This window comes from Sphaeramia orbicularis, chromosome 16, assembly GCF_902148855.1.
Source record: "Sphaeramia orbicularis chromosome 16, fSphaOr1.1, whole genome shotgun sequence".
Lineage (NCBI taxonomy): Eukaryota > Metazoa > Chordata > Actinopteri > Kurtiformes > Apogonidae > Sphaeramia > Sphaeramia orbicularis.
The window spans coordinates 22,572,580-22,597,274 of record NC_043972.1 but is presented as its reverse complement, the minus strand read 5'-3'; the positions used below and the strand labels follow the sequence as shown (position 1 = coordinate 22,597,274).

The 24,695-nt window shown below is 40.0% G+C and overlaps 1 protein-coding gene across 1 annotated transcript in view; it reads left to right on the top strand.

Moving 5' to 3' along the window:
* Window positions 1-24,695, top strand: part of nek11 (NIMA-related kinase 11) — a 99,461-nt gene that overhangs the window by 22,223 nt on the left and 52,543 nt on the right. Inside the window, exons 2-7 of the mRNA XM_030158070.1 lie at window positions 865-1,030; window positions 13,291-13,409; window positions 13,671-13,735; window positions 15,695-15,821; window positions 20,336-20,485; window positions 21,118-21,196. Coding sequence (XP_030013930.1) covers window positions 865-1,030; window positions 13,291-13,409; window positions 13,671-13,735; window positions 15,695-15,821; window positions 20,336-20,485; window positions 21,118-21,196 — 706 coding nt within the window. The remainder of the gene's footprint in view (window positions 1-864; window positions 1,031-13,290; window positions 13,410-13,670; window positions 13,736-15,694; window positions 15,822-20,335; window positions 20,486-21,117; window positions 21,197-24,695) is intronic.

Here is a 24,695-nt window from a genome sequence, read left to right as displayed (position 1 = left end):
AATATGCTCAAACATTTGTCCACAGCATGTGATTCATTTACAGGAATGTCACGTATTTGATTCGCTACTTAATGACGCTTGTGAATGCAGCGCTAGAGTGAACACCAGGCCCAGTTCCGGTTCCGGTGCGGACAACAAACGTCGTACCCCCTCAAATACAAGTTTCCAAAGGTAGGGGAAAGGAAATGAGGTGCACAACAACAGGAGATGAGCAGAGTCGAACCGGTTCTACGTAGTGGAAAATACGGCAATTGAGGAATTAGTAAAGCGTCTTTAGTTTCACTTTCACTGCCCCCCCCCCGGGCGTCATCTGTTATTATTATTTGTACATACTGTATATGTTATATATTTTGTGCAGAGATGGAAATATAAAAGACAGTTAATGCAAACACACCCGTTTGTACTCTTTTATTCCCTCACCCAATGAGAGGTGATAAGAGAATCAATAAGAAATCGGATCGATAAGCAAAATTGATAATGGAATCAGAATCATTAAATTCTTATCGATTCCCATCCCTAGTGGTCACTATCAAATATTATGTCAAACTGTCATATCTTTACAGTTTAAAGGCAGATTTTTTGGTTCTGAATGAAAGGGATTTTAAATTATTAGTAAATGATGCAATGAAAAAATAAAACATGGAAGAAAGATGAAAGTGATCTAAAAAATGTACGTGGTTCTACTGTGGTTTCATTAAATCTGAATATGTGGCTCCTCCTTCAGACTCCACATAAAGCAGAGAACTCCTGGAACCGGACACATGTTGGTCGACTTTGGTTCAATGTCGTCTAATTTCAGACTCCTGTAGGTACCCGTCTCATCCTCTTACATGTCCTTTGACCTCTGACCTCTGTCCCATCCAGGAAAGTGCTGAAGCAGATTCCTGTGGGCGACCTTCGACCTGATGAGACGGTTCGAGCCACACAGGAAGCTCAGCTGCTTTCCCAGCTGAACCACCCGTCCATCCTCAGCTTCTACCAGAGCTTCTTAGACAGAGACGCCTTCTGCATCATCACAGAGTACTGCCAGGTACAAGTACACACAGTATGTACAAGTACACACAGTATGTACAAATACACAGAGTACTGCCAGGTACAAGTACACACAGTATGTACAAGTACACAGAGTACTGCCAGGTACAAGTACACACAGTATGTACAAGTACACACAGTATGTACAAATACACAGAGTACTGCCAGGTACAAGGACACACAGTATGTACAAGTACACAGAGTACTGCCAGGTACAAGTACACACATTATGTACAAGTACACACAGTATGTACAAATACACAGAGTACTGCCAGATACAAGTACACAGACTATGTACAAATACACAGAGTATGTACAAATACACAGAGTACTGCCAGATACAAGTACACAGACTATGTACAAATACACAGAGTATGTACAAATACACAGAGTACTGCCAGGTACAAGTACACACAATATGTACAAGTACACACAGTATGTACAAATACACAGAGTACTGCCAGGTACAAGGCAAGGCAAGGCAAGGCAAGTTTATTTGTATAGCACATTTCAGCAACAAGGCAATAGGTACAAGTACACAGAGTATGTACAAATACACAGAGTACTGCCAGGTACAAGTACACAGAGTATGTACAAATACACAGACTATGTATAAATACACAGAGTACTGCCAGGCACAAGTACACAGAGTATATACAAATACACAGATTACTGCCAGGTACAAGTACACAGAGTATGTACAAATACACAGAGTATATACAAATACACAGAGTACTGCCAGGTACAAGTACACAGAGTATGTACAAATACACAGAGTACTGCCAGGTACAAGTACACAGAGTATCTACAAATACACAGAGTACTGCCAGGTACAAGTACACAGAGTATCTACAGATACACAGAGTATGTACAAATACACAGAGTGCTGCCAGGTACAAGTACACAGAGTATATACAAATACACAGAGTTCTGCCAGGTACAAGTACACAGAGTATGTACAAATACACAGAGTACTGCCAGGTACAAGTACACAGAGTATGTACAAATACACAGAGTACTGTCAGGTACAAATACACAGAGTATATACAAATACACAGAGTACTGTCAGGTACAAATACACAGAGTATGTACAAATACACAGAATACTGTCAAGAACAAGTACACAGAGTGTGTACAAATACACAGAGTACTGTCAGGTACAACGACATAGAGTATGTACAAATACAGAGTATGTAAAGATAAACAGAGTACTGCCAGGTTCAAATAGACAGAGTACTGCATATTGTACTCTACAGAATACTGCGAGCCGTATAATGAGTACTATATATAAAACATGTATCTCATCCATCCTGAGCTTGTACCATAACTGAATGTACTGCATATTTACCTGACTCCAGTGAGTACTGAGTACTAAAAAGTTAACTACATACATATACACAATAAATACTACATATATGATATCTAAACTCATTAACCCTCAGAGCTCCAAGGGTACTTTCTTGACTTCTACATACTTTCTTAAATTCATGTTTTTAAAGTTGTAACAAATAAACCAGTACCCAAGTGTTTTATATCTAAATGTTCAGGACAGTCGCAGCTTTCTGTAAATTCAGGCCGGTTTTGTCGTAGAGGCTGAACACAATGGTACTTCAGTCCAAATGCTCAAAGTTTGGGGTCAGACTTGTGAAAAATTTCAAATGTCTTGTGAAAACACACCTTCATTCATGTGGACACAGTGTTTTGGTGCTTGAAATAAGTTTATCAAAGTCTTAACATCAGAAAAGTACTGGAATCTATCCATAAAATAATAGGTAAATATAGAAAACATGTCTAAATGAAGTTTTGTAATACTGTCTTTTGAGCATAAATGTTGTCTGTCATTCTGTTTTCACCAAACGTCTCAAATGAAACTGAGACTGAATAATGATTTATTCACACCCTTGCTGCGTGAGTGAAAAAGGCTAAACTTCAAACATATCAAACGATCACATTAATAGAATGCACAAAATATAAAAACAACAACAAAAACTCAAATGAATAACAACATTACTTGCTGTCAAGTTGTGTGCCCCACTGGAAAAAAACATGTTCACATCAGTAAAATAGAATAAGTCTTAATATATTTTACATAAAAACAATATTAAATCATAAAATGCTAGTTACAAGTCATCAGCACTGTTCTGCAGAAGGACATGAGGAGCTTTACCACTGACGTACCCTCACAGATCGTCCTTTAAGGCAGTTTCTGCTTAAATGTCACTGCAGGTCACTGTCAGACTATGTGTAATTAATGCTGAGTCTAAGTGAATGTCTTAAAACTCATATCTGCACCTGCTCTTTGTGGTGGATCGTGCTCCTGGAGGTTCACATCTATGTTAAAGGGGTCAGATTTAGCTAAACCCACTTTTATTAGTCTTTGGTTCATTTATTTGTGTATTTGGACCCTAATAGTTCATACAGTTTGAATTTGAACCCTCCAGGTGCTGCAGAGCTATCTTTATATTCATTTGGGCAAAATTCAAGTGGATTTCTATAACCTGTTTTAATTCGTGTTTAATTTGTTACGTTTTATAACTAGTTACGTCATGACATTTGCACATATAAGGTCAAGACTTCCGATGAACATTTCTCTGAATACGACATAACTGTTTGTCAGCAGCAGCGGTTGTAGTAAAAACTGAAAATATGTCCAAACTTTGAGCCAATTACCTAAAATGTTCAGTTGTTGGTTGTACTAAAGAACACAAGTGGCTGCACTGGAAAAAAATCAATATCTTACCGAGTGTATTTTTCTCATTTCTAATCAAAATATCTCATCACACTTAAAATAAGACATAATCACCTAAAGAGGAACTTTTCAGTGAAATACAAGAGCTTATTCTTAGACAATAGATCTTGAAAATCTTATTTCAACAAATCTTGCCAAGATAATTTTCACTTATTCCATTGGCGGATTTTTTTTTTTTTTTTTTTGCTTGAATTAAGCGAAAAAATCTTCAATTAAGCAAAAAATAAATAAATAAATAAAATAAAAAATCTGCCAATGGAACAAGTGAAAATGATCTTGGTAAGATTTCTTGAACTAACATTTACAACATCTAATGTCTAAAAATAAGTTCTTACATCTTATTGGAAAGTTACCATTTAGGTGATTATGTCTTATTTTAAGTGCGATGAGATATTTTGACTAGAAATGAGAAAAATACACTTGGTAAAATTTAGATTTTTTGCAGTGTGAACGGGGCAGATCAGCACAGTCAACAACCTGTGCATTTAAAGGGCCAGCGTTCAAAACCACCTTTCTGATGTCGTTCAGTCCCTCCAGGAATTCGCGATGTTGCGATTGCAACTATTAACGCAAATTCAACCAATCATCGCAAATTCTGCACGGTGCTGCAATTTCGTCCAATCACCGCGAGTTTTCCGCAAATTTGACTAATCACCTTAGCCCCCTTTCGCCCACCCCTGTATACGTTACATGTATGTCATCATGTTCACTTCCTTGTTGACGGTTGAGAAGATGAAGACATGTGCGATTCAAAACATTCATATTTACCGACAAATATCACTGCCAAAGTTCATGCAAATCAGTTTCCAGATGTGTTACACAAAAGCGGAAGTGTACTGTTCTGCACTGCCTGCAATACTGTGGTGGAACACGAATGAAAGTGGCTGCTCCACAGACACTTTTCAATGGTTTGCGTTCTGTGACGCTGCGCTCTGATTGGTTGATGTTCTTTGACGCTGCGCTCTGATTGGCTGACGTTCTGTGACGCTGCGCTCTGATTGGTTGGCATTCTGTGACGCTGTGCTCTGATTGGTTGATGTTCTGTGACGCTGTGCTCTGATTGGTTGATGTTCTGTGACGCTCCGCTCTGATTGGCTGGCATTCATTGACGCTGCGCTCTCATTGGCTGGCATTCTGTGACGCTGCGCTCTCATTGGCTGACGTTCTGTGATGCTGCATTCTCATTGGTTGGCGTTCTGTGACGCTCCGCTCTGATGGGCTGACGTTCTGTGATGCTCCGCACTGATTGGCTGGTGTTCTGTGACACTCCAGTCTCATTGTCTGGCGGTCCGTGACGCTGCGCTCTCATTGGCTGATGTTCTGTGATGCTCCGCTCTGATTGGCTGGCGTTCTGTGACGCTCCAGTCTCATTGGCTGGTGTTCTGTGACGCTGCGCTCTGATTGGTTGGCGTTCTGTGACGCTGCGCTCTGATTGGTTGATGTTTTTTGATGCTGCGCTCTGATTGGCTGACGTTCTGTGACGCTGCACTCTGATTGGTTGGCGTTCTGTGACGCTGCGCTCTGATTGGTTGATGTTCTGTGACGCTGCGCTCTGATTGGCTGATGTTCTGTGACGCTCCGCTCTGATTGGCTAGCGTTCTGTGACGCTGTGCTCTTATTGGCTGGCATTCTGTGATGCTCCGCTCTGATTGGCTGATGTTCTGTGAGGCTACAGTCTCATTAGCTGGCATTCTGTGACGCTCCGCTCTGATTGGCTGACATTCTGTGATGCTCCGCTCTGATTGGCTGGTTTTCTGTGACACTCCGGTCTCATTGGCTGGTGTTCTGTGACGCTGCACTCTCATTGGCTGATGTTCTGTGACGTTCCGCTCTGATTGGCTGGCGTTCATTTACGCTGCGGTCTCATTGGCTGGCGTTCAATGACGCTGCGCTCTGATTAGTTGGCGCTCTGATTGGCTGACGTTCTGTGACGCCCCGCTCTGATTGGCTGACATTCTGTGACGCTGCACTCTCATTGGCTGATGTTTCGTGATGCTGCACTCTCATTGGCTGATCTTCCATGACGCTGCGCTGTCATTGGCTGACGTTCTGTGATGCTGCCCTCTCATTGGCTGATGTTTTGTGATGCTGCGCTCTCATTGGCTGACATTCTGTGACGCTGTGGTCTGATTGGTTGATGTTCTGTGACATTCCGCTCTGAATGGCTGTTATTCTGTGTTCTAACCCCCCCCCCACGATTTAGCATGATTAATCGCAGAAATCCACGCGATTAATTGCGATTAAAAATTTTAATTGCTGCCTAGCACTAGTGATTTTGTGACTGTAACTGGTGTAGAAGTGACAGTAGATCTTGGTGTGGGTGTTATCTGGTTTCATTTTGTTACCAAAAATCAAAATCCGGCAACAACATGAGCTCAGATGTGGCCCTTCCCCCATGGTCCTCTGTCTCCATCTTATCATTAGATTTCCCTTTATCTGTGCAGCAGATTTGTGTGCACACACTCTGCTCTGATGAATCTCCTCCTCCTTTTCTTTTTGCTGTATCTCCGTTGTACACATCTTGTTCTGGTGATTCCTCTCGTTATCCAGCTCTGCCTTCCTCCCGCTTCAACGCCGCCTGCAGCTTTAATTCCCCACAAAGCTGACATGCTCACGTCTCTGCTGTGACTGCGGGGTTTTATTTTATGTTCTTATGTGTACAAAAACAAACCAGTATGTAAGCATGAGCACACATTTGTACAGCGCTCACATCTACTTACACAGATTCACCCTTTAAACCAGAGCTCAAGCCCGAACCGTTAAAGCTTTATTTCACTCGGAGTTAAGACGTTTCTCATTTAAAACTTCTACACAAACACAGTCTTTCTCAAAATTGCTGCCTCATTCATGACAGATGTAAACTGCCTCACATTGTTTTCCTATTATGTGCTTATTAAGAAGGGTGTGACCACGCTGCTGCAGTAATGAGGCACAGAAAATCCTCCAGGACTCCTCATACATTCTAGATTCAGAATAAGAACCAGTACCTTCAGGCAGTCGCATTACCATAGAAACATTCTGATTGACTGAATTTGATACAACACTGAAAATGATACCACGACAAAAACCTAAAACCACAGGAAAAGTAGGGGAATAATAAATGACAGAGCATTTTCATTCCCTATGTAGGTTATGAACTATTTTTGGAGTCTGCTTTATTATTTGTCATGTAGATGTAGATGTTCAGAAAAATTTAGAGTCAATTCAAAGGATATTATACTGAACAAAAATATAAATGCACAACTTTTGTTTTTGCTCCCATTTGTCATGAGCTGAACTCAAAGATCTAAAACTTTTTCTGTGTACACACAAGGTTTATTTCTCTCAAATATTGTTCACAAATCTGTCTAAATTTGTGTTAGTGAACACTTCTTCTTTGCTGAGATAATCCATCCACCTCACAGGTGTGGCATATCAAGATGCTGATTAGACAGCATGATTTTTGCACAGGTGTGCCTTAGGCTGGCCACAATAAAAAGCCACTCTAAAATGTGCAGTTTTATCACACAGCACAATACCACAGATGTCACAAGTTTTGAGGGAATATGAAATCGGCACGCTGACTTCAGGAATCTCCACCAGAGCTTTTGCCTGTAAATTGAATGTTCATTTCTCTACCATAAGCCATCTCCAAAGCTGTTTCAGAGAATTCATGAAGAAGACTGTGCGAGGAAAATGGTGGTCACACCAAATACTGACTGGTTTTCTGACCCCCCTGGACCGCCCAATACAGTAAAAGTGCACATTTTAGAGTGGCCTTTTATTGTGGCCAGCCTAAGTCACACCTGTGCAATAATCCTGCTGTCTAATCAGCATCTTGATATGCCACACCTGTGAGGTGGATGGATTATCTCAGCAAAGGACAAAGGAGAAGTGTTCACTAACACAGATTTAGACAAATTTATGAACAATATTTGAGAGAAATAGGCCTTTTGTGTACACAGAAAAAGTTTTAGATCTTTCAGTTCAGCTCATGAAAAATGGGAGCAAAAACAAAAGTCGTGCATTTATATTTTTGTTCAGTGTATATCAGAAACAGAAAAAAAAAGAAGAAAAAGTGACTTTTAGCAAAGATTGTAAAAACTAGTGTCTCCATTTACCGTCATTGATCCAACTCCATGGGTTTTACTGGCTAATCAATGTTGTAGAAGATGACGGTGTCTCCACGGTAACTATGGAGCCTCAGAACGTCAAAATGGATCATATCTGATTATGATTTAAAGCTGAGAGACAGCATTTTACTTCAATTATTTACATGTACATATTCCAGTATTACACATTTCATTCACATTTTAACCCATGAAGACCCAGTGCTACTTTTATGGCAGTTCCCAATTGATTTTTTCTCTATATTTAAGTATTTTCAAATGATTTATCACCATTTATGATCATATTATTCTCTGTATTTTGTATTTTTCAATGTAAATCATGTATTTTTCTATATGTAATTCACTGATCATGTAGATGTTCATGAAAATTTAGAGTAAATTCAAAGGATATTATATCAGAAACAGAAAAAAACTGAAGAAAAAGTGACTTTTTTAGCAAACATTGTAAAAACTAGTGTCTCCATCTACTGTCATTGATCCAACCCCCCCCCCCCCCCCCCCAACCCCAGTCACCACCAAAATTTCATCATTTGTTCCTTGTGCCAGTATCAACATTTCATGAAATTCTCATCCAAATCCGTCCAAAACTTTTTGAGTTCTCTTGCACACAGACAGACAGACAAACATAACCTCCTTGGCGGAGGTAATAACTTGGCCATTTGTGACATGAAAATATAACATTAATTGTGATGAAATTGGACATTTTTGACCTGAAAACATAGTTCATATGACCATCAACATGTTGCAACAGAACTGAAATCCTGTACATTTGCATAACTTGCATTTACCAACACAAAGTTCCTTTGGGGATTCACTTATACTGATTTCTTATGCACAAAGACAGAAATAAGACCTCTAAGCAAATTTTAGCCGATTTAAATAATAATCTCTGGGAAAAACAAGTAAACCTGCACAGAAGAGCCAAGCGTTCAGTTTGGATCATAAGGCACAAGGTGGGTGCTACAGTGGGTACGGAAAGTATTCAGAACCCCTTAAATGTTTCACTCTTTGTTATACGGCAGTGATTTGCTAAAATTATTGAAGTTCATTTTTTCCCTCATTAATGTACAAACAGCACCCCCTCTTGACAGGAAAAAACAGAATTGTAGACATTTTTGCAGATTTATTAAAAATGAAAAACTGAAATGTTCCATGGTCACAAGTATTCAGACCCCTTGCTGTGACACTGGTATATTTAACTCAGCTGCTGTCCATTTGTTCTGATCCTCCTTGAGCTGGTTCTACACCTTCATCGGAGTCCAGCTGTATTTAATTAAATTGATTGGACTTGAGTAGGACAGGCCCACACCTGTCTAGAAGACCTCACAGCTCACAGAGCATGGCAGAGCAAATGAGAATCAGGAGGTCAGTGGAACTGGCCCAAGAGCTCAGAGACAGAACGGTGGCACAGCACAGAGACTGACTGATTGATTGATTGATTGATTGGGGGGGATTGTTTGTTCATTTGTTTTTGTTTTGTTAATTAACAAGAAGAAATAACCTAACTAAATTCTTGACAGTTTCATGCGCTAGATGTGTTTCATTATCTTGTCGAACAGAGCGTGTGCAGAAAGGAGGATATGTGGGTGTAATAGGGCATCCCGTTTTTGGGACTTCTTTTCCGATCAAGCTCTTAATTTGACCAGTTAATCTCTTATATATTAGTAACTCCCAACAAAAATTTCGGCCCAATCCGTAAAGTTTTAGGACCCCCCACCACCACCACCGCTATATTTAGGGTGCCCATCAGCTGAGTGCAGAAAACCCATTTTTCAATGGAAAATCATGCATTTGTCAGTTAGTTATGCCATATTTGCTCATGCAAATGTCATATTAGAGGTTTTGGTGGATGCTACTGTCGTTTATAAAGGTCTCAAATCATGTACAGGTCAAGGTCACATGATTTTAGACAAGGTCAAGGTCATCTGACACTGAAAAATGGGTAAAATCACACATTTTTGCTGATTTCTTTTTTGCCTTGTCTTATTTCAAAGATATGCACTCAGGGCATTCACTGGAGAACAGTTGATCCTAGATTACCCATCTGGTACTTCCCTTTTCTTCAGTTCAGCAGGTACCAGAAACGACAGTAGCATCCCCCAAAACCTCTAATATGACATTTGCATGAGCAAATATGGCATAACTAACCGACAAATGCATGATTTTCCACTGAAAAATGGGTTTTCTGCACTCAGCTGATGGGCACCCTAAAGATGGCAGTGGGGGGGGTCTAAAACTTTACAGATTGGGCCGAAATTTTTTTGGGTGTTACTAAATATATAAGAGATTAACTGGTCAAATTAAGAGCTTGATCGGAAAAGAAGTCCCAAAAATGGGATGCCCTAGGGTTTACAGAATTAAACAATACTTGGACTTTACCGACTTCAGAGTGATTCTTAATGCAATCTATCACAAATGCATGGAGTGTGTATGGTATTTGATGGCATTAGTCTATGTTGTCTACCACATTAAAGCTGCATTACTGGGAACATATCTACAATGACCTTTCTGTATAATTGAATTGAAGTGGTCTGCATCTACTCATTCTCATTCATCTGTGTCTTTGGGCTGTAGAACATTACTGTGATGCCCTGTTCTCTGGCAGGTGGGAGGGTCATATATGTTATTGACAGCTGTAATTACCTATGGCTGATCAGATTCTACTGCTCTGTTTCATGTCTCAACATAGAAGCTGGGGAAGGTGGCGTCACTTTTCCATAACAGTGTGAAACGGCATCAGGTTCATTTATATTTATATGTAGTCTTTTGATTTGGACTGAGAGAAGAGAGAACACAGAGGGAAGGTATTTCCCATTCTGGTGTTTTTTTCTCTATGATTTCAGCTTCTGCAGCTTTAACTGTTGCTCTGGGTTCCCCCCTGGTTTTGAATTGCATAGGTTCAAACATTTTTTATAGAAAGACCTCTTGGTGTCCATGTTAGTGCCACATTCCACTTCATAATCATCCTCTTTCCATGGACGGTAACTTGTATTTGCACCCTCTCATACTGTCACCTTGAAAAGTTCAACATCCATATCACAGGTCCATATGAAAAGTCCAGTCCGTTGTTATTTTTAAAATGTTTAAAAACTGGGATTTAAAACCATGTTAACAGTGTTGGTTCTACTTCTACAACCAACACACCTCTTCTCAGGCAGAGAATAGTCAAGGGTTTGGAGACTGTTTTTCACTTCTCATGTTAATATTTTCATGTCTTTGGAATCTCTGTAGAAATGCAGTGTCTTACCTATCATTCTAAATGAACCGTGTAAAACAATGAATTTGTGAAATGCAAAAATTACTCTGTAGGTATGAACAGTCAAGGGTGTCAAACTCATTTTAGTTCCAAACTCTAAAATTTTATCTTCTTATTTTATTTTCTGTTACTAAATAGTTTATGCCTTTGCAGATCCACTGTGATCTGTAAGTTGTAATGTACACGTGTAAGTGATAAGTTTAGGTATAATATTGTTAAAATTACACTTAATTTTCATCAGAAATTTCAGGTTGTTCAGGGTATTCACATTTTTTGTGAATAAGTAGTTTATAAATGTAAAAAATATTTGTAATTGAATTGTACTTTTTTTGCACTAAAATGAAGAGAACAATTTGGAGTTGTCAGTATTTATAGGCTATTACAGTGTTTTTCAACCATGGGGTCACCTGGAATTTCTAGTAATGAATAAAAAAAAATAATAATAAAAAATATTTTTAATGATTCAATATATATTTCATTATAATTAAAACACCACAAACTTCTAATAAAAAATCAAGTTAAAACTAGAAGCACTTGGAGAGCACAGACCTCTGCCAAGGCAGATCAATGCCCCGGATTTGAATGAAAATTTCAGGAAATGTTGATACTGGCACATGGAACAAATGATTAAATTTTGGTGGTGATCGGGGGTGGGGGGGCCACTGATCTGCCTTGGCGGAGGTCTGCACTGTCTTTTCTAGAGAAGCACTCATAGAGCACAGACCTCCGCCAAGGCAGATCAGTGGCCCCCCCACCCCCGATCCCCACCAAAATTTAATCACTTGTTCCTTGTGCCAGTATCAACATTTCCTGAAATTTTCATCCAAATCTGCCCATAGCTTTTTGAGTTATCTTGCACACAGACAAACAGTCAAACCAATGCTGACAAAAACATAACCCCCTTGGTGGAGGTAATAAAATGCAGGATATAATATCTGAGAGGGTGTATCTGGATTGACCCCATCATGTGACCATGTGTGTTACTATGCTTCAACCTGCCTGGACACAGTCGCATTTAGAAAACCAGACCGAACAGAGAATGGAAACATTCCTTTGCCCACCTGGCCCCGCTAAGACATCTCCAAGAGAAAAATGTCTCTGTTTTGAATGTCTGGGGTCGCCAGAAATTTGTGATGTTAAAATGGGATCATGAGCCAAAAAAGGTTGGAAACCACTGGACTATTCTGTTATTATTTTACTGGTCTGACCCACTTGAGATCAAATTGGTCTGTATGTGGCCCCTGAACTAAAATGACTTTGACACCCCTGGTCCAAATACTTTCTCATTCTTATGCCATATTTACACATACCCAGGGTTCTGGCAAAAACAGATATTTCCTCATGTGTTGTTGCCTTTCATCCACACAAAGACCACGGTTTACGTCACTGAAAATGATTATTTCTGAAAACTCCAGGCAAAGTGGAGATTTTGTAAAACTCTGTTTTCGTGCTGGAGTGTGTTCAGAGGAAAATGAAGTTTTATGATCCTGAATGTTATAGTAAAGGACAAAAAATACATCAGCGTCATGTGTGTCACTCTTATCTAACCCTATGATAGAGCTCTACTGCTCATTTATGTGGGTTCATGTAGATGAAAACAATCTGGTGTGTAGGATATTATTGAAAACAGAGGTGGGGAATGTTTCTATAAATACCCATCTACATCTATACATGGCCTTAGTGTTGCTGAACTGATGTAGCTGTGTCCTGTCTGGCTACATTGTTGTATTCATAATAGTATTGTCTTTTTCTTTTTCTTTCTTTTTCTTTTTTTTGATTGTTTTCCAGTTCCGCCATAATGTAGCGCTGCTGGCCAAAACAAATTTTCCTGTGGCAACAATAAAGGATGTTATATTGTGAACATTGTGTTTGTGCTTCTGCAACACAGACTGTAGCTCAGTCTTCATCCATAAGTGGGATAGTGTCAGGAAATAAAAGTGAAAGTGATGATATCCACCAGGACTTTCACCCATGGGTCACAGATTTCATAACCTGATATTCTGGTTTAATGAGGTTTTGGATGTCCTAACTGATACTAAAAAGACCTCTAGTTGTGGCTGTACTTTTGCGGATTTGCTGGACTGGGTCCTGGACGTGGTTTTGGTCTCACAGGTCTTGGTTCTCATGTTTGTCTCCTCTGTCAGGATCGAGATCTGGACTGGAAGCTGGAGGAGCTGAGCCGAGCTGGGAAGAGCCTGCCTGAAACCCAGGTCATCGATTGGCTCATCCAGCTGCTGCTCGGCCTCCACTACATGCATGACAGGTGAGGGATACAGTCACCATGGAAACGGGCATCCCTCTGCTGCCTCATTATGGAGATTCCGGTGGAGTTTTATCACTACTTCTATCACCTTTTGTTTCTATTCCGTAAATTTTTAACATGAAAAACTTGGATCTTTAGCTTTCATATGACCAAAAAGCTCAATCAATCAATCAATCAATCAATCAATTTGTATACAGTAATCTTGAAGGATCTGTTGTGTACTTCAGCCTGCTCCCTTGCCTGCTGTTTTTCTTCTCTCAGGCGAATCATCCATCGAGATCTGAAGGCCAAGAACATCTTCCTGAAACGAAATCTCGTTAAAATTGGTGAGTTTGCTGCTGCAGCAAAGGCTCATGGGACATTATTTCTGTTTGTTTGAGTGAATGCATCTTTAGTTCAAAGCTGTTCTCACTATAAAAACAACAAACAGAGGATCAGACACAGAGAATAAAGGCTTCAGTGGATTATGAGGCTGATTATTCAGAGGTATGTGAGTGTAAACTCAGCAGACCGTTTTGCTGCCGCCGTCGTCTGGAGGTTTGGACTCGAACCAAACTCTGTGTTTGCAGTTTAGTTACTGATCTACAGCTGAACACACAGACACATTCTATCCTGCAGTTTAGACACAAATGGACAATTGAGACTGTTGGTGAAGAACGAAGAACAAACACAGCGTTGTCCAGCATCGGAAGTGTGTTCTTTTTTGCTCAATTTCTCAAACAACAGTAATAACTCTCATTAATCTATTCATGAGATTCAACTATTTCATTTGAACAAACATGTCGATAAAGTCTTTAAACTGTTGAGCTGTTTGTCCCACCTGAGCATGTTCACTTTATATGTTTCAGAAGCAGAATCAGCAGGGTTATATTAAGGTCAGGTCAAGGTTAGTTGAGAAATATTATATTTTCTATTCTGGGTTTAGCAGGATATGAGTACAAGTTAAGCCTAATGCCATCAAGTGTTAAAAAAAACAAACCCAAAAAACATATTCTGTATCAGGGGAATCCACTCAGGTCTGGTTTGGCAGATGCAGAGGGAACTAATGTTTGCTAATGCCAACTTTTTTTTCTCAGTTTAACCCATAAAGACCCAGTTCTACTTTTGTGGCATTTCCCAAATGAATTTTTGTCTCTATTTAATCTTTCATAAGTGATTTACCACCATTTATTCTAATATTATCCTCTGTATTTTTCTTCTTTTTTTTCAGTAAATCATGTATTTTCCTATATTTAATATCCTACAGTTAATGTAGATGTTCATGAAAACACAGTTAATTCAAAGGTTATTACATCAAAACAGGGAAAACTGAGGAAAACGTCACACTTTCAGCAAAGCTATCATTAACTGAACATAAACCCAGTGTGTCCGTCCACTGTCATTGATCCAACTCCATGGGTTTTACTGATGAATCACTGTTGTAGAAGATGATGGTGTTTCCACAATAACTATGGAGCCTCTGAACGTCCAAATGGGTCATATCTGATGATCATGAAAAGATGATAAACTGTATTTTACACCAATTATTTACATGTATTGATAGGATTAGTGGATCAACAGGTATTAAACAGTTTAGATCAGTAGGTGGCTGTTTGGGTTTTATGGGTTAATACTTGTAACTTTACTTAACCTCATTCACTTCTTCTGCTCTGAATGAATGACAGTTGGATGTTTTTGTGGTGTTTTATGTGGTTGTTGATTTTTAATATAAAGGTTGTGTTCATACATTCATTCACGTTGGCACACAGAACATTTATCATCATTACACTTTGACCACAGCTGAAAAAGCCCAGGATGATGTCTGGACCTTTGGTGTTTTACTCATTAAGAGAAAGTGAATTATGCATTCTCACTCTCATTTGTCACATCTGGACACATTGCAGCATAATTTTTTACATCTAGGGGGATGAAAAGGATGGGGGGAAGGTCTAAAATAATAACGACAAAGAGAGAAGACTCACAAACACAGCCTTGAACAGTAGTGTGTGTAAATCACATACGCTTCCACTGACACTTCTGTCCAATTCCCACAGATTACACAGCTGTTGATAACATAGAGCTGAAAGTACAGACTGTTTTCCATCCACTTCATTGTAAATCCATCTTGTTCTAGGTTTTGTGTTTAATAATCTCATATTTGAGTCTCAGAGAAATGAAATTCCGGTACAAGTTGAATTTCAGCATCAAAGTGTTCAGACTGATTCATTTCATCTGAGTCCTTCCTCCTCTCTTTGATCCACTGTCATTACATTTCTGTCCTCATGCTTCTTCTGTCTCTGCTTTAGGTGACTTTGGTGTTTCCTGTCTGCTGATGGGGTCATGGGATCTGGCCTCCACCTTTACGGGGACGCCATACTACATGAGTCCAGAGGTTCTGCAGCACCACGGCTACGACACCAAGTCTGACATCTGGTGAGAGATGTTTAAAGAGGCAACTAAGAAGTCTCCATTATATACTGTATAGACATAGACTCTCAGCCTTTCATCACTGTATCTTGTTAAATCAGACAAATGTATCAAACCAGGGGCCAGAAGGGGTCCGGTTTGGGGACCACAGGATTTCATCTCTGCTTTTTGCAGATGATGTTGTCCTGTTGGCCTCATTTAACCTGGACCTTCACCGTACACTGGAGAGATTTGCAGCTGAATGTGAATCAAGTGGGATGAGAATCAGCCCCTACAAATCTGAGGCCGTGGTTCTCGGTGGTCTGCCCTCTCCGGGTCAGTGGGGAGTCCTCACCCCAAGTGAAGGAGTTCAAGTATCTCAGAGTCTTGTTCACGAGTGAGGGAAGAATGGAACATGAGATTGACAGGCGGATCGGTGCAGCGTCTGCAGTGATGCAGTCGTTGTATCGGTGTGTCGTGGTAAAGAAGGAGCTGAGCCGAAAGGCAAAACTCTCCATTTATCGGTCAATCTACGTTCCTACTCTCACCTACGGTCATCAGCTTTGGGTCATGACCAAAAGGACAAGATCCCGGGTACAAACGGTTGAAATGAGTTTCCTCCAAAGGGTGGCTGGGCGCACCCTTAGGGATAGGATGAGGAGCTCAGTCACCAGGGAGGAGCTCCTGCACATCGACAGGCCAGCTGAGGTGGCTCGGGCATCTGTGTTGGATGCTTTCTGGACGCCTCCCTGGGGTGGTGTTCTGGGCATGTCCCACCGGGAGGAGGCCTCGGGGAAGACCTAGGACATGCTGGAGAGACTATGTCTCTTGGCTGGCCTGGGAACACCTCGGGGTCCCCCCGGGGGAGATGGGGAGGTGTCTGGGGAGAGGGAAGTCTGGGCATCCCTGCTTAGACTGTTGCCTCTGTGACCCGTTCCCGGATTAGTGGTAGAGGATGGATGATATCAAACAACTTTTAAAATAAACACAACAGACAAATATTGGGGAAAGCTATCTATGAAATTATTACAGTCTAGTGGTTGTGCTTCAGTCAGTTTCTTGTGACTCTTTAGTACCAAAAGTGTTCAGTTTGTCCATTTGAACCTGTTTTCTGCTTTTTCTGGCTCTAAGCAAATAATCTCAGACAACTTCAGATTGCATGTTTACCTGCACAATGTATTTAAATGTTCCCACTTATTCTGAAAAAGATGAAATTCACAAAAGACAAAATGAAAATGATGCATAAGATTGAACACAACAAAAAGGCTGTGAATGAGTTAAAATAACTGAAACAACATAAAAGATGCAACGAGACATAAGTGAAATAGAAGATACAATAAGAACAAAATGCTGTAAAAGACACAAGATGAAAATGACATGAAAGATGCAACATAGAGGACACAACAAGACGAAGAGAGTGTGAAGGACACAAGGTAGGACATGCAAAGAGGCAAAAATGGTGTTAAAGATACAAAGTAAAAGGCACAACAACATGAAAACGACATAAAAGATCCAACAAGATGAAAACATAAAGATGCAACAAGATGAAAACGACATAAAAGACAAAGCGGATTCTCATAACATGACAAAGTGTAGCTCTTTAACAGGAAACACTACAGGATCATGTGTTTGCATGTGAACCAGTGTTCAATAAAACTCAGAAGTGGATGTGATAATGAAAAAGTCAGCAGGAGTGGGAGGAGGATGCTGACATTAAGTGAAACACACTGTCGAAGGGCTTTACATTAATCACACTTTGATCGCATGATGTTCCAAACGAGGCAAACAGTAACTGAGGTCAGAGGTCATGCTAATCAGCTGAGTCTGCCTTCGCTAACTGAGCTGAGGTCAGCTGGTGTAATTAGCAAGAACATCAGAGACGAGGAAAACGACGAAGAGGTAATTAACAGAAAACAAAAGGGAAGATTTCTGTACCTGGAAAGTTTTACTGATCCAACTTCAGTTGTGTGGGAGTCTGAAGTAGAGGTCATGTGACACCATAAACCAGGATTCATTTAATTATGTTATATATGATGGAAGTGAAACAAAAACCCATAGTTACATCATTACAGGAGATATTCAAGACATTAATCAATGAGGTATTAAGCATTTATTTCTCTAAAGTGTAACAAACAAAAATGTTGGAATGGCGGAAAGAAGATGAAAACTTTTACCTTTTGTCTTAAACCCTCTTTTCTGCTCGTCTTCAGGGGTCACATACAGCCCAATATGATATAAATCTCAACCAGTAAACTTATAACATGATAACATATGTCAGAGTATATATACTTAACATCAACTCCAGACTTTTATTTGTGTTTTAGAGTAAAAAAAAAAAAAAGTAAAATTACATGATGAAAATGTTTATCAACTCTCCTTTAAAAATTGTAAATAACATGAACAACCCGAAATTTTCTAAGAAAAGTAAATGCATTTTTCGCAGCTTATCATTTACCAATGTGGACAGGACACAAAACATTTAATAACAGGGAGAATGTTGTTAAAGTTGCACTTATGAGGGGGCTTCAAAAAGTTCAATGAAACAGACCATAGTTAAAAATTGTTTTAAATCATGTGGCCCTCGGTTTTACACAGATGGACTTATAAGGCTGCTATCAAAGCTCACAGAAGTGTATTGACCGATGGAGATGGAGCATATGTTGAAAAAATACACATCATAACTTAAGCAGTTTTTCCAACTGTCCATTTCACACAAACTTTTTGAAGCCCGCTCATATTTCTCTGAATATATTTCAGGTTTTTCACATTTTATTTTGTTATTTTACTTTTTTAGGCCAAAACAGAGATACAATTGAAGCCATTTTAGGCTTTCTGACTCTCCCTGTGACTGTTACTGTTATTATGTGTTTCAGTAATGTTATGTATGTGCAAAATAAATAAATAAATAAAAAATTGGTAGTTGTCATTATTTGTAGGTTATTACGATGGTATTTTACTGATTTGACCCATTTGAGATCAGTTTGGTCTGTATGTGGTACCCGAACTTAAATCATATTGACATCCTTCAGTTTAATTTTTGTGTTTTACAAATTCATCCCAGTGGCCAGACTGGACCCTTTTGATGGGCCGGTTTTGGTCCAGGGGCCATACATTTGACACTCCTGCTTTAAACCCTCTTCTCCTCCTCCTCTTTTATTACCCCGGCCCCTGAAGGAGAAGCAAATGATGTTGTTTTTGGTTGTTTGTTTGTTTGTTAACACTCTAGCAGCAAAACTATTGGTTGAATTCATAACACATTGTGTTTATAGATTTCCAGGGACCAAGGATAGATGTGGTTACAGTTTGGGGAAAGCAGGTCAAAGTTCAAATGTTTCATGAACTTTTTTATTCCCCCCCCTTTACTTATAATGGGCAAAAATTCAAATGTCTGTAGCAGCAAAACTATTGGTTGAATTCATACCAAATAGGGCTTATAGATTGCCAGTGACCCAGAATAGATGTGGTTACATCCATTGTCTACCGCTTATCTGGGGCTGGGTCGCGGGGCCAACAGTCTAAGCAGGGATGCCCAGACTTCCCTCTCCCCAGACACTTCTTCCAGCTCTTCCGGGGGGACCCCGAGGCGTTCCCAGGCCAGCTGAGAGACATAGTCTCTCCAACGTGTCCTGGGTCTTCCCTGAGGTCTCCTCCCGGTGGGGCATGCCCAGAACACCTCCCCAGAGAGGCATCCAGGAGGCATCCGAAACAGATGCCCCAGCCACCTCAGCTGGCCCCTCTCAATGTGGAGGAGCAGCGGCTCTACTCGGCTCCTCCCTGGTGACTGAGCTCTTCATCCTATCCCTAAGGGTGCGCCCAGCCACCCTACAGAGGAAACTCATTTTGACTGCTTGTATCCGGGATCTTGTCCTTTCAGTCATGACCAAAGCTCATGACCATAGGTGAGGGTAGGAACGTAGACTGACCGGTAAATCGAGAGCTTCGCCTCTCGGCTCAGCTCCTTCTTCACCACGACCAACCGATACAGCGACTGCATCACTGCAGCCGCTGCACCAATGCGTCTGTCAATCTCACGCTCCATCCTTCTCTCACTTGCGAACAAGACCCCAAGATACTTAAACTCCTCCACTTGGGGCAAAGACTCTCCACCGACCCGGAGAGGGCAGACCACCTTTTACCGGTCGAGAACCATGGCCTCGGAATTGGAGGTGCTGATCCTCATGCCACTCGCTTCACACTCGGCTGCAAACTGCCCCAGGGCATGCTGAAGGTCCAAGTTCGATGAGACCAACAGGACAACGTCATCTGCAAAAGGCAGAGATGAAATCCTGTGGTCCCCAAACCAGTCAAAGTTGTACTTTTTAATCTTTTTTTTTTCTCCCATTTACTTATAAGCATCAATTTTGTTTCAATTTACTTCAAACTTGGCACATATATAGAGGCAATTGATATGGTGACATCAGCACATGCATAGACATGATGACATCAGCTGGATCAATGCCAGAATAAGCTACAATACGTGCAAGGGGCGGGGTTTGTTGAGCCTGGCACCACTGGTTTAATGTCTGTTGGTTTGTCTGCAGGGCTCTGGGCTGCCTCCTCTATCAGATGTGCTGTCTGACTCATGCCTTCCAGGCTTCCAACTTCCTGTCGGTGGTGTTGAAGATCGTGGAGGGAGAAACACCGGCGCTGCCCTCTGGATTCTCGGCAGAACTGAACTCTGTCATGCAGAGGTCAGGAAGTCCCACTATGAGGCTGATGTTGTGCTTCAGACGCCTTTTGGGTGTTTGTTTCTGCTGTTCCATAAACCTGTTCATACTTTGTTCCATTAAACTCTGTGTCGGCTGTAATCGACTCCACATAAGGAGCTGCTGATGGCAGGTTAATTAAATGTTCTACAACAACTATTTATCCATCTGTGACTTAATTAAATTTATTTGCTGTGATGCATTATTTCAGTCAACCTACTCACAAGGAATAGATTTATTATCGCTCATTGTTGTTGTTTTAATTCATTTGAGGGAATTATCCATTATTTAAATGATCCTCCTGCCATATAACAGTATAATCAGCTGGGTTATTATGATTGTTAGCTGCAGCTCTGTTTAACTGTGGAACTGAGGACCACTGGTGTGTGAAGATAAACATAAAACCTATAAACATTAATGAGTGATGCAGCTGAAGGGGTTCATTTATTCATTATTTTTGGTGCCACTTTAGCCAGAAACGTATGAATATGTGCAGTTTAGCTCCGTTTCCACTGAGTCTGTGTTTTTATAGTGCAATTGTGTCAGATACATTTCTAATGACTTTTCATGGATGGAGACGGTCCCACTGAGACCTGAGTGTGTTTGTGTGTCAACAGGATGTTACAGAAACAGCCGTCATCCAGACCTTCAGCCGCTGAGCTGCTGAAAACCGGATTCATGGAGCAGAACATGAAGGTACCACACTTATTAGGCTTCAAAGCTGAGGCGTTTGAGTTCAGTAACATTAGGGGTATCTTATTGGTGTAAATAAACATCTCCTTCCAAATCTATGAGCTTTAATATGGATTTAATCCCCTTTAGAGCTTTTTCTGGAAGCTCTGCACCACATTATTACACTAGTGTGTGTGAGTTTTTGTGCTTTGTGTTTTATTTGATCCATCTTAAACACTTAAATCTACTGTTTATGAAGTGGGTTCCAGTACCTTTGTGTGTGGTATTTATCATTACTGTGAGTTATTCAGCCCAGGCTTAACCCTTATGTACCCCCTTGGGTCTTTTTATACATTTTTCCCAACTTATTTATTTATTTATTTATTTATTTATTTATTTGATGGTTATTTTGATTGTGTTACAGCTTGTGGTGTGAACTTTTGCAACAACTTTTCTTTTTGGTAAAATGTTTGAAATCCAATGTCTTTTACTCTTACCTGTGTTTAATAATGTCAAATATCATTACTTTTCTTCAAAATTAAATGTTGACATTAGTGAACGCATGGTTACATACTGTAAAAGCAGTGAGATTAATTTAAGTGAGATTAAAAATCTGGATATAATGGAAGTCAATAAGGTGGGGCCAGGTGGGACATTTTTGGTCACTAAGGTGTCCATAGGAGTATCTGATGCTCCATAAAAATTACTAATGCAGTCAAATCAATTTTGTTGCTAAATTTTGACATATCCAAGACTCTAGTTAGCACCAATGCCCCATCCTCCCACTGGTTTGTTAAAAGGACTAGGTGTTCCAATCCCTAATGTTTGCACTGCACCTGTTCCTCATATTTAGAACTGCTACCACCGGGACGAACCATCAATTGTGTACCCCACCCCAGATTAATTATTACATGGAAAATAATTACATTTTGTTTCTTTGTAATAAATAATTCACAATTGGAATAATTAAACTGGCATTTAAAGGGGTAGAAAGCCTGAAAATGGTTGAATGTGTGGTATTTTTTAGCAAGTTTGAAGTTTTTCAAGAGATTTATGAAAAAACAGGGGGGGAAATATTTATATAGATGTGATATGATTTTTTATTTATGTACATTTTTGCCACAAAGATGTCCAGAGGGTTGTACATTTGGGAACGGCACATCTCAAAAACAAATAAAACAAGTGTTGCCAGGCATTATCAAACCCTGCCCCTCGCACGCATTGTATCTTAGTTTGGCATCAATCCAGCTGATGTCATCATGTCTACGCCTGTAATGATGTCAGCATATCTGGGCGTGTCCTGATATAATCATGTCTATATACATGTCTGTATAAAATCACTGCATTGGCTCCCTGTGTGTTTCAGGATTGATTTTAAAGTCCTTTTAATAGTTTTTAAATGTCTTAATGGTCTTGTGCCTTCTTATCTTTTAGACTTGCTTTTAACTTATCAACCCTCGTGGAACCTGAGGTCCTCTGGCGCTGGCCTTTTAACAGTTCCAAAAGCTAACACAAAAACTCATGGTGAGGCAGCTTTTCAGCATTATGCTCCTCGCCTATGGAACAGCCTGCCAGGGAACCTCAGGGCCGCAGAAAAAAATAGAAATTTTTAAAACCAGGCTCAAGACCCACCTCTTTAATTTGGCTTTTAACTAATGCCTCTGTTTTATCCATTTGATGTTTTATAGTTATATTATATTTTTATACATATGTCTTATATTTAGATTCTCTCAACCAATGCTTCTGTTTTATCATTTTAATGTTTAATATTTATATTATATTTATATATATGTTTTACATTTGGATTCTTTTAATCAATTCTTTTATATCTTTTTAATGTTTTTTATCTATATTCTCCAGTGTTTCATCAGAAGGAGCCCTCCGTGCCGGGGGGGGGGGCTGTGGACTCTGGTGGCTGTGGTGCCTTCCTTCACTGGGGTCTGCTCCTTTCTGGTGGATGGGGGTCCCTGCCACCATGATGCAGTGGTGGTTGGCCGTCTTTCACTGGTTGGGATGCGGCGCTGTGTCGCTGGCGCCTGGTTGCCGGGGTCAGCGGCTGCCTCCTGGTGCGGATGGCTCCCTGAGACAGCGCCTCCTCTTACTTTTACTTTCTGGTCCTCTCGTGCTCAGTCAGTCTTTTTAAGTGTATGTGTGCTTGTGTGTGTGTGTGTGTGTGTGTGTGTGTGTGTGTGTGTGTGAGTGTGAGTGTGAGTGTGGGTGAGTGAGTGTGAGTGGGTGGTACTGATTTTTAAACTTATATGTAAAGAAGTTTCTGCTACATCCTCAGTGTATGAAAAGTGTTATATAAATAAAGATTGATTGATTGATTGATTGATTGATTGATTGATTGATATACATGTACATGTGGTGATGTCAGTATGTTTGGGCATGTGGTGATGTCAGCATTTGAACCAAAAAAGTGTTGACATTGAGATTACTTTAAGAAAGATTTTGTGTTGTTTCAGTTATATACAATGGCTTAGCTTTATGTTAGAGTGATGTATAACAATTGCCTCTATATAGGTGCCAAGACTGAAGTAAATTGAACCAAAATTGATGTTTTTATAGACATTTGGCATTTTTTCGGCCATTATAAGTAAATGGGGAAAAAAAAAGATTTTAAAAATTCATTAAAATTTGACCTGTAACCTATTTTTCCCAAAAAGTTATCACATCTATGCTGGGTCACTGGCAATCTATAAACCCAATTAGGTATGAATTCAACCAGTAGTTTTGCTGCTAGACTGTTAAACAAACAAAGAAACAAACTGAACCAAAAACAATAGCCCTTGCCCGTTGGGTAATAAACATCTCAATAACTGTAGAGTTTATTTTGTTAGTTTGGATCTCAGCTAATGTTTCAGTCATACAAAAAGACAGACAAATGTGTAAAAGATGCAACAAGACTGAAACAATGTCCACATCCTTCTGGTCTTATGTTCGGTGTGTATACTGTACATGAGTGTATTTGCTTGTTCACTTAATTCACACAGAAAACCATTAAGAATCGATCCCATGCTCACACATATACACTGTATCAGGTTAGAGCAGATTGTGTGTCTTCATGTGTGTGTTAATGTGTGTGTGTTGGTGTGAGTGAATGTCAGCAGGATATTATTGTCATGCAGTTTATCATGAATCTCAGTAGATGCTCCCTGTGTGGATGTGGATGCTCCTGGGAGGAGATTTTACACATTAAGGCTCTTATGGACTCGTTGCCATGGTTTCTGCTGAAATATCATTATGCTGATGGGATTCCATACCCTGCACCGCAGCACTATGGGATATCATAACAGGGAAGGTGGAAGACAAGTAGAAACTAGAACAAAAGAGAAAAGATTTTCATGGAAGTGTTGTTTAAAAACCTGCTTCAGAAAGACTTTATAAGGTAAAAAATAAACAAAAATACAGCAGTGAAGTTACACATATGATGAGACTGGCATGAGTTAATGTTATGTCTTAAAATCACTAACCAACTGAAAAATGAGTAAGATATGATGGTGTGAAGAACAAAATTGTCACA